Here is an 11,509-nt window from a genome sequence, read left to right as displayed (position 1 = left end):
GTTGGTGCAGAAGCACTGAGGAGAGCCTGGATATTGAAAATATGTATTGGTTTAAATTAATTAATTGATGAACTATGAGCTCAGTTATTTAATGTCAAAGTATTTAACCATTTGATATCAAGGATAGCACCGACCCTGAATCTTTGAAACCAGTTCTTTCAAACAAATAACTTACTATGGTAATCCAAGCCGAATGTAATAGCTTTCAGGCAATTTGCCAAGTGTCTGATTCTACAAACAGTGACTTTTTGGTCATTTTGGTGAATTTTTATAAAAAACAAAATAGCTGTAGTAACAAAAATGATAAAAAAAAAAAAATTGTAGAGCTTCGACCAGTTTATTATGAACCATTTTCAGCAGCAACATATCTCTAAACAGTCATAATCAAATATAAAGTTATAGGCTACATGAGTTGTCACAAACTTAGTGTTCTTGTGTAAGAAGCATTGATGGTTCAAATATGGTCAGGGTGGATTGACTTACAAGTTGTAGTGGACCCTTGGAATAAATCTTGATTTTTCCACTCTGGTCAGTTAGTTAACTAGTAGGACAAATCATCTTTCTTTACCTAAATTGAAGAAAATAAGTTCTTAAATAAAAAAAAAAAATTATAAAGTCAAGAATCAATTTGTCATTCATCTAGCTGTTCCCAGAAGGCACTTTATGAACACTAATACATAATATAAATAATGTCAGGAATTGTTTTATAATTTTGTTGTGCACTTATCAACCTATAGCTACTAAAATATAGTAGTCCAACTGAAAACATAGTTGCGATTGGCCATGGAAACAAAAATAAAGATTAGAAGATTGTTGATTGACCGTGTGTATTTACAAATAGAATATAGTCCGGGTGCTGTCAAATGAAACTCAAATAGTAATAACTATTTTTATTTGAGTCAACATTTCGCCCCACATTGCAGGGCTTCCTCAGGGCTGTTCTGACAGATGTCTTGTATAACTGTTAAATTTCTTTTCTTTTTTTTTTAATAATTCATTATGGAGGGGGGAGGTATAGTCTCATACAAAAGAAACCCCTAACTATTTACAATGTTATGGGAAAGAAAGAAAAAAAATTAAGATGAAAATAAAATTTCTCTAGGAAAGAGAAGTTAATCACAAAAACAATAACAATAGATTTTACAAAATAAATAATGAATTCTAATGAAAAAATAAAAAAAATAAAATTGTAGTATTGTCAATAATAGAATCAATAAATAAAGAACTTATAACAGAATGTCCTGCTGCAGACTAGGTTTCGGTCTTCGGGTTGTGGTTGGGTTTCCAAAGTTGTACTGAAAGATTAGTAGTTAGTTAATTTATTTTGATAATTCTATATCTCGGGAACTATGTGACATACAGATGTCTATTAGCACTTAAATTAAAGCTAGTTTAATGAACTATAAAAAAGTTTCTGAGCTTTACCTTCACAGGAATAGTAGTTTTCATGATATTTGTTAAAATAAATTGATTTATAGTTGTTTGGACAATAAGTTTGATTTATGAAAAACTTCATTTCAGAAACCATTGGACGTACAGATGTCTGCCAGCGCTCAAATTAAAGCTAGTTAAATTTACTACAAAATAGTTAATTATGTTTATCTTTGTAGATGTAGTAGTTTTTATGATATTTGATAAAATAAACTCACAAAATGTTAATTTCTTGTTGTTCTTATAAAATGTTGGATTTTTTATATAAAATAATAGTGAAAATAAATTCACTAATTACTGATTTTTCAGTACGTCCCATGAAATGTTGCTTATTAAAAAGCTATATCTCTAAAACTATTTAACTTAAATAACTCTATTAGGGCTCATATTTTAGCAAATTTACTCTTCTTTAAATGACGTACTCTTAGGTTTTCTTGTGTTGTTCCTACTTTTTAAGATATAGAGCTCCGAATGAAAAAATATTTTGTTTTATCGCTTTGAAACAGCCGCCATTTTTTATTCCCCCTACCTATACTTGGCAGACTCATCAATTTTGACTATTAATTATGCATAGTTTTCATTAAAGTAATCAAAAATTGGGGTAAGATAACTGCCTTTTTTCTCCTCTTGGGCTCTTGTACTACCAGATAAGGCGGCCGATCGAGGTGAATTCCTAGGTATCTTACAATTTGACAGGCAGGATTCCATTGCACATTTTTACCTTTGAGGATTAGTTTGGGTGGGTCTGATAGTGAAAGCTTTTGAAGTATATTTTTGAATGTACTAATCATCCATTTAGTGAAGTATTGTTCTAGATCATTAAGGTGGCACTTTTTAAAAGATCGGGTTTGGAAGTAAACGAATCAAAACCCTAAGGCAAGATACACACGTCTAACGAACGCGGACTGCTTTTCAACAAAAGATAAATTCAGCCATTTGAAAAAACTTATAAAAAATAAAAATTTTCTACTCACGTGCAACAAACAGAAAATCAGCCAACGGAAACAAAGAAAATGTAACGATCTATCTGTACATTAAATGAAAAAAATGGATGGGGAAGAAAAAATAAGATTTTTCGTGGAATATTATAACTTAAATTTTCAGTACAATATTCCACAGTAAACTTACCAAACACAGAAAAAAAACAATTCTTATTAAATATAGGTAAACAGGCTTAAAAAATTAAAAAAAAACTTGATAAAAAATTGCTTTTATTTACATAACTGAACAAACTTGAACGATATTTATAAACATACATTTACATAGACCATTGCACATATATTTAGTGAAATTGTGTCTCTATACATTGGTTATTTTACAGTAAAAACAACTGGCTATTGTAAAATGTTTGATAAAATTTCAGATCATTGTCCAGAAATGAAACAATTTTATTTTGACTGTCGTCTTAAAAGCATTTACATCTCAGCTCAGGTACAATCTGGCCACCAGCACCATTTTAGTAACATGTAACTTTAATGAAAATTAAATTATGAGAAGAAAAGGATATATTGTTACTCGGAGATTACAATATGTCTTGTTCGAAATTCGTATAAACACAAATTGAGTTTATTTAGAAATTACATATATATAAAACAACAAAAAACTATATATTTAAAGAATTTAAAACAATAAAATGTGGTTCGAAACAATGTTCAAAAAATCGACAATAAAACTAGGAATATACCTAAGATACCTTTCGATAATAAGGTCTAATTTATGAAATAGAGAATAATTGTAATACTGATGGGGTCTATTGAACTATAATAATGAATAATAAATAAATGTTGTATGAAAACTGCAAAGTCATTTATAAATAAATTAAAAAAAAAAAAAAATTAAATTAACTGTATCGAATCAAGGAACTCAGTGACATAAGCCCCATGTTATACTGGTATTAACCATGTAGAGATATATTAAATTTCGAATCACTATACTGCCGAATAAGTGATCTCAACAAGTATAAACTAAACAAAGTAATTAAATGTACTGAAATTTCTGAATTATAAAAAGCGTCATAAAATTCAATTTAGGTTCTAGAATAAGTGTTTTCAAACACTATCTAAGAAGCAGTGTTCTACATCTTGGAATTGGAAATTTTAAATATTTTTAAGATTTATGTTCTATTACATAATTCTGCAATTTCTCTTTGAAGGGGGCAAGTCAAACGATCATTTCCATGTCCGATGTTTTATCTCAAATTGAACTATTAAAGAAGTTTCATGGAGTTTCTTTTTTTTTTATTTTTATGATTTTTTTCATTTAACAAGTAACAAATATAACGAATAACATTAGGAAGTAATTACTTTAGGAACAATATTACTAGTTAAGATCAGTTTGTAATATGTAGTCTCCTTTAAGATGAGAGTAAAACTCTCGAAATTTCAAGAGTATAACTATTGCCGCGGGAATAATTTTAAAAATTAATCACGTTGAAAACATAATCAAACTCCTAACTCAATATTTTAGTTATATCGTGTTGATAATGAAAAGGAACATCGATAATGGTGAATCAGTGAAACAATGAGGACAACGTGAAGGGTTGGCGTAGCATTGTGCCATTCCTGGTCAAATCGATTCGTTTAACAGACTGTCGACTAAAGAAGAAAGTATCTATGATGGGACGAACTGCAGAGAGTATAAAACATTTTGTAACAGTTACACGGAACCAAATCCTTCACTAGAACGATTACACTGGGACCAATTAACACGCCCAGTCCTTGGGTAACTATAACATGCTATCTAGTACAGAAATCACTAATAAAAATCACACAGTAAGATAATATTTTACCTTTGGACTAGGTAGATTTGAATAAGAAAAATATTTTTGCATCTTTTCCCAAGTCTTTACGGAATAAAGTAAATACAAAATGTAAAAATTAAACTAAACTATCATTATATTTTCCACTTCTAATTCCGGTAAGGCATTGTGCGATAAATTACATACAAACTAAGTAAATGTAAAGTTAAGCAATCCAATAGTAACCGTTCGACTTGTAAATCATGTTAATTTTAACAGTTTCAACAGTACCATTCTTATACTCCCTGCAGCCTAATTGACTCATTTAATTCTTCTTACTACGATACAGCCTCACTGTCCCATCACAAGTGCTTGTTGAGTACAAGTAGCAGAGCTGGAACCAATGTTTTAACAGTTCCATTTGATGAGTTATAGAGTAACCGTTCCAGTTACCGAGTGCAGTTGGAGGGGAGGTGGTGGTAGCCGTGGTACGGAGGAGGCGGCAACGGTAGCCCCGCCCCCGGCCAGCAGGGCGCCGGTTCGCTCTGGCAGGCCGCCATCAGCCCCTGGAAGTCGAACTTGTAAGCGTAACGCTTCCCCTGCACCTTCGTCATGATGTTCTTGTCGTAATAGTACCTGCAACATCAACATCACCAAAAGTTTAATCACTAAAACATCATCAAAGTTTAATCACTAATTATCAGAAATACGTTCGTAATAATACAGGATAATCCCTCCCTTTAATCTATCGCTACTTTTAAGAGGGGAAATAGTTTGAAATAATATATAAATTTAGTAATTTTAAACAGTATTTGAAGAAAAATATCGGAACATGCCAAGCCATTAGGAAAGATTATAGCTCTACAATGGATACCAAGTAGGTATAGATGGTTAGACCACTAGCTTACAGAACAATAAGATCGATTATACCCTCTTACTATAAGGACAGGACTAACGTCAAGCACAAAATCTAAGCGGGAGGGAAGAAGTGGAAGAAGCTTTTGAGTAAAGATGACCTAACTTCCGGCATTCACACCAAAGCTGAAGGTGTGGCTGGTTACCCCCTAAAGACAGGACACGATGTTCTCTACACCTCCATCGGATAGGCATACCATACTCACCGATGTCCTCTTTGCAACATGGGTGAAACAGATGGGGACCACTTATTAGCATGTAAATGTTTAAGGAATGTACAAGATGACAATGCATTAAAAACTAAAAAGCAATTTAGACTGGGCTGCTAGAGACAGGATAGCATAATAACCTACTTAGTCTGGAATAGAAAAAAAATTAATCTGTCACTAAAATATATGTGAAAAATAAATAGTTCTTGGAACTGAATAATCCAAAATGATAAGGTAACCCTTCGCATTGTCTCACCTGCCAGCGGAACGGAGTGACATATAAGATTCCCTAATCCGAATGGAAGGTAGCGATGGTGCCTACCCAAAGTAACATAGGAGCCCCAAGATGAAGGAGTGCAGTACCAGCTGGAAGTCATCACTTTTGTAGTGAGTCATCTAGAATTCTTAGTGAATCACGATAACACTCCTCGGACACCTAAGTTAATAAGAATAAGATAACCAGGATGTTTAGGGGAATGGTTCCACCTACTGCGGTGGGGGTTACTGTACATCGAGTGATTCACTAGGAACTTTCTCACAGTGTCACTTTTCCTAAGAAATGAGAGCCAATGATTCTCAATCCTACCATACGATATATGCGAGGCTCACAAGACCGATATTTAATAGGATGTTAAGAATTGCAAGATACAACAAAAGGCCATTTCTGCGATTTTTGTAGCCTCCCATCATCTTAACGTGCACTAACTTTCGATTTTCTATTGAAACAGTGAACATTAGGAAATAAGAGTTATTTTATTAAAATTATGGATCGTGGCACTACTACAGCGTGGCAGAAGTATATGAATGTCTATAGATAGGTAGATAATAAATAAAGAAGGAAAAAAATGATGGATTCATCCATTATCTAGCCAAGTTGAGAATTATTTCCTTACAACCTCCAACCACTTCTTCACGTTCTTGTGGTAATGTGAATCAGACGAGTCGAATACTTTACCCCTTATTTTCAACTTTATTTATGATAACATTCGCACGAATTTCCGAAATGATAGCAAAGTAAATCTCAAATTTGAAGTGGCAGGCAGTCTACAGAATGAACCTAAAAAATATCAGAAGTGTGGGGTATCCTCTCATCAAAATTGTGTTCCATCACTTCTGACAATCGGGTGGGAAGGATAAAGGAGCTTGAATTTTTGTAGGATGTTTAAGGGATCTTCATGAAAACAACTGTCGCTATTTCTTCAATTTCCCATTTTATTTGGATAAATATCCATAATAATAGACGATCGTCTCCAGAAGTACTTGGAAGTAAATGACCTAGGACCGTGCTACGTGTATCTAGAGCTATTTTTATGATATTAAAGAATAGATAAGCTTAAAGAGTTATGGATTCCCATATAAAAAAGTACCGGATATTTACAGTTTTGTTCATTTAAAACCAATCAAACTAGTTTTTCTTTTAATTTTTTTTTTTTTATAGCGTTCACTCTATTTAATCATAAAAGAACGATACCTACTAAACCCTAATATAAAAATATTTTAAGAGATATGAATGGCCATCATCCACTCTGGGGATCTAGGTATATTAATAGGAACATTTAGATAGCAATATCTTAGTAAAATTTCTATAAACAAAAAAAAAAAGATATAATCTAATTGAATGAAGAGACAAAAATCTTTACCCAAAACGAAATGGGAAATACAAGATAAGCTTTTGGTATTGACTATTTTACAGTAGAAAAGATCTATTCCACAATTCAACAGCCGATGGCAATATTTATTAACCGAATAGAACTTTTATAGGGAAAGTAAGTTATAGAGAAAGTAAAATCAATAAAATATCAACAATTTATTGACCTTTACAGATAAAAATGTCAATAATGAATATTACGTATTAAACCAGGCATAACTTGAAGTAGCTCTTAAGTAAAAAATAAATGTACCAGTGTCCAAGTACAGTGGTAGAATCTTAGTTGCATCAAATGCAATCAAAGCAAAAACGAGAGCGCAAAATGTATAGAAAATATCTTGTTATCTCCACCAATAAAGGTTTTTTTTAAAATAATTTATTTATTGTTATTTATTATAACTGTATAAAAATACATAAAACCGGTAAATTTGCTATAAGTAATAAAATGGCTATGATACAAACATGTGGAGAATATGACCATTTATAGAACTCCAATAACATTTCTAAAGGAGAAGATCTCGAGGCCATCTTCTTGTGAGACGCCTACGACGATTATCAGGTAATAAAGGGAGATAACAGACTATATACAGTGTGCATTTCATGTGACTGTGGAGTGCACCGTACCTTCCTTCAGGTAATAAAGCAGTAGCCAGGTTAGAAACAAGTGGGTTTGGGTGGTTGGGAAATTTATTATGGAAAATTTTGTATCTGGTTCTGGCGAAATCGGCAATATATAGACATTGAGGCCCTGATGGATAATTTGAATTGTGACCAAGTAAGGAGGATTAAGGATTTTGGACTGTTAGGAATGGATACAAGAGGAATTAGATGGTTTAGTAGAGCCCCAAAGCTGAATAAAAAGAAAAGACATTTCATATTTTCTTAGCAAATCATCAGTCATAAATGTATTCTTAGAATTAAAACAAATATGTCTTCCGTAGACAATACATTTAAAAAAAAAAAATTTTTTTTTGTAAAAATGATTAAATATGACACTATGGTTAGCTATGCCTATATCCGCCAATATGATATTTTCGAGAAGCACGTTGGAACAGAAATCAATTGCTAATATCCTGTTTTGTAATATAGCTAGATTTACTATGCTAAAATGCTATAACTATCACTTCATTACACTGCTGGACATAATATTACCTGAGTGCCCTGCTCAACTTGTCATAGTTCATGTTGGGCTTCGACTTGCGCTCTCCCCACCTTCTGGCCACTTCGTCCGGATCTGTCAGCTTGAACTCTCCGTTGGTTCCCTCCCAGGCGATGCAGGCGTTGCTCGAGTCCGCCAGGAGTTCGAGTAGGAACTGCCAAAGCTGGATCTGACCGGATCCCTGCCCACTCAGTCGTCCACCGGAGACCAGGTCGTAAGGGTCTGCAAAAAACTATGAGCATTATAACGGGAAAATAATCTGATATATACACCACTAGAAGGGATAGCGAGGTTATATTAATTACGTCATTTATTAATTTTATTTTATTACAATGGTAGTTATAAGTAGTAAGTAACGATATAGCAAGCATTTACAATATTATTATAATTTCTACTCCTCAATAAGGATGTGTAAAGTGGCCAATAAGTTAAAAAATGTACAAAGCATGAAGGTTTTCAATTATTGTACTGAATATTTGGTCTGAAGAGAGTTGAATCGACTGTAGAATTTAGACACAAAATCAAACAATGCGAATTGTATCCTTTAAATATATGTCGAATAATTTGCGATGGATAACTGATGAATCACGAAAGGGATAAGTCCTGAAACGACAGTTTAACATCTTAAGGATTGATTGAAAACTAGATGGGAAGAATTTGTTAGGCCTGATTTCGAGGATTTGAGTTATGTTCCAGATTAGAGAAGGTAAACTTATAGAAATCATTAGAACTTCTCGAATCAGACCTAGTTATTTATTAGGAATTTGAGGGCAATAATGAATTGATTTTGTAGTTCTAAATAAATAGTGCTCCAAACTCCAGATATAATGTTAGTCTAATATAAATATAACTATAAATAATAAATATAAAAATATGTTAATCTAATATAAATTAATAAACAAAATTAAAACGGTTAATTAATTGCTTTGTACGATTCATCTTTGGGGTCCCCAGGGACGCCTCAGTCACTCGATTTTATGAAGAATTGAAGTGGCTTTACCCCTCCTTCCGTCGTAAATATTTTCTTGCATTCTTCCTCTACCAAATTATCCAATCCCACTGCCCATCGTACATCTCTGATATCCTTCAATTTAAATCCTCAGTGCATTCCAGCAATACCCCCTCACGGCCTTCAGACTTATATGTAACTGCCCATCGAACCGCAGCCTTTGGTAGGTCATTCCACATCCGTTTCTCATCCCTATGGAATTCTATTCCCTTCTTTATTCGTAGTTCTAATACCCTTCCAACCTTCAAATCCCGTATCTTCGACCACATTCTGTCGACCCGATTCCAGAAGAATAAAAATTGGAAGTTTCAAACTAGGTTTATATATTTTCTGTACTTAATGTCTCAGATTTTTGTTTATTCTTGTAAATATGTATATTAGCAGAAATTGTACCTTTCCATTTATTTTGTTAGTTTAATTATATTTGATTTTTATCATTTTTTTTCTATTACTTATTATTAGAAGTGTTTATCATCTTATGTTTTATAATATTACATAGGGATTTACTTTATTTGTTCTATTCTTATTTTAAATATTCTTTTAATTATTGTTGTTCATTTTCATCTTTTTAAATTCATTATTTTATTATAATTTATGACGTTTTATAATTTCATTTTTATTTTGTATTTCACTCTAAGGCTCTAAAGCCTAATTTTGACACCTGTATATTATTCTAAAGGGATCAATACCAGAATAAATAAAGAATATTATTATTATCATTATTATTATTAAATAGACATAAAAAATAAATAAATATAAATAGATGCTAGAACTGTTGGTCGTTTACCAAGAACGTACTTTTTACACTTTCCAGTTTAAGTAGATCACGATTAGGACCTGATACATTAAGTCCCTTAAGTAACAAATATAAAAAAAAAATCGGTATAAATAATATGTTGACCAAAATTTAAGCATACAGCTAAATCATAAAGATTTTAAATTTCATAACCAAAAATTTTAAGTCTTAATCTAAAATTTGAAGAAAAAAAAATTAACAAAGGCGTTGATGACAATTGGATTTTGTGCCTTTACGCCCCATTAACAAAAAATATTAATAAAAAATTTTTTTTATACTCAAAAATTAGCTCAATGGTAAGGCAATGGGCTACCTAACTCCAACGACCCGGATTCGAATCCGGCTCTGGCAGATAATCATTATCTGTTACCTATAGCCGTTGAGTCAGGCCTGTGGATTCCGGAGCCCTCCGGGATCCACCCAGCTTCATAAAGTGAGTACCCTTTATTCGGTAAAAATCTGGCAGTCGAGCCTGATTCTGAACAAATCACCTCCTTGCACAACCGTTGGTCTAGTAAAAGTACTTCCCTACAAAGTATTGCACCCCTGACTCTTAATGGGTTGTAGCGGTACAGAATTAATTTAATATATTTATATTTATTATAGAATATAGTCAAAAATCAAGTCCGTTTTTCTAATATCACTTGGACTTCAGTCGGAAGCATCAATACAATCGGAACTTGATACTGAGGAGTTAGTAGGGTACAATATTAATGGCTTATATCTACAATAACCCATTTCCAAAGGTTATGCATCCAACTAGTCTCTTACCAATGTCACCCACTTATTTTTTTGTTTTTTTAATACACTGACACCGTTCACAAGACCTTGGATTCAGACCGGAGATGTTTCTTTTTAACATAAAACGTGCTTTATTTTTTGAAATCATTGCCGAAATATAAAGCTGATTCATTTTATAATCTTTTACATAATGTACAACCGATAAACTACTAGTCCAATTATATCCCGATTACAATCAAAATCTAACGGTCAGGATACATGATTCATATTTAATGACTTCGTCCTATAAACTAGTTCTTAATAAAACAAGAGTCCAAGAGGAGAAAAAAGGCAGTTATTTCACCCCAATTTTTGATTACTTAATTGGACACTACAATTACTAATCAAAATTGATGAGTCTGCCAAGTATAGATAGGGGGAATAAAAAATGGCGGCTGTTTCTAAACGGTAGAATAAATTAATTTTTCATTCGGAGCTCTATATCTTTAAAATAACAACAATAGAAAATCTAAGAGAGCATCATTTACAGTAGAGTAAATTTTCTAAAATATGAGCTCTAATAGAGCTATTTACGTTCAATAGTTCTGGAGATATAGCTTTTTAAAAAACAACATTTCATAAGAATGTTGTATGGAACGTACAGAAAGATCAGTAATTAGTGAATTTATTTTTAAAAATCTCTACCTTAAAAAGCGATTTGAGGTACAATTGTCTATTAACTCTCAAATTAAAGCTATTTTAATTAATTAATTTTCCATTTTCCAAATTTATATTCATATGCGAATATCATAAAAACTACTAACCCTACAAAGATAAGTGTCATAAACTACTTTATAGTAAGTTAAATTTTCTTTATTTTGAGTG

At 32.2% G+C, this 11,509-nt stretch overlaps 1 protein-coding gene across 3 annotated transcripts in view; it reads right to left on the bottom strand.

Moving 5' to 3' along the window:
* Window positions 1-2,645: 2,645 nt before the first annotated feature.
* Window positions 2,646-11,509, bottom strand: part of LOC106685573 (DNA-binding protein D-ETS-6) — a 99,253-nt gene continuing 90,389 nt past the window's right edge. For all 3 annotated transcript variants that reach the window (XM_067045092.1, XM_014428330.2, XM_014428331.1), the window contains exons 3-4: window positions 8,093-8,321; window positions 2,646-4,804 (exon numbers count right to left, since the gene is read on the bottom strand). In XM_067045092.1, coding sequence (XP_066901193.1) covers window positions 4,618-4,804; window positions 8,093-8,321 — 416 coding nt within the window. In that variant the 3' untranslated portion in view covers window positions 2,646-4,617. The remainder of the gene's footprint in view (window positions 4,805-8,092; window positions 8,322-11,509) is intronic.

The sequence above is a fragment of the Halyomorpha halys genome, unplaced genomic scaffold (genome assembly GCF_000696795.3).
Source record: "Halyomorpha halys isolate HHAL.00 unplaced genomic scaffold, Hhal_1.1 Scaffold710.1, whole genome shotgun sequence".
In the NCBI taxonomy this organism is placed as follows: domain Eukaryota; kingdom Metazoa; phylum Arthropoda; class Insecta; order Hemiptera; family Pentatomidae; genus Halyomorpha; species Halyomorpha halys.
The sequence above is the reverse complement of the archived record's forward strand: the minus strand, read 5'-3'. Positions and strand labels throughout refer to the sequence as shown.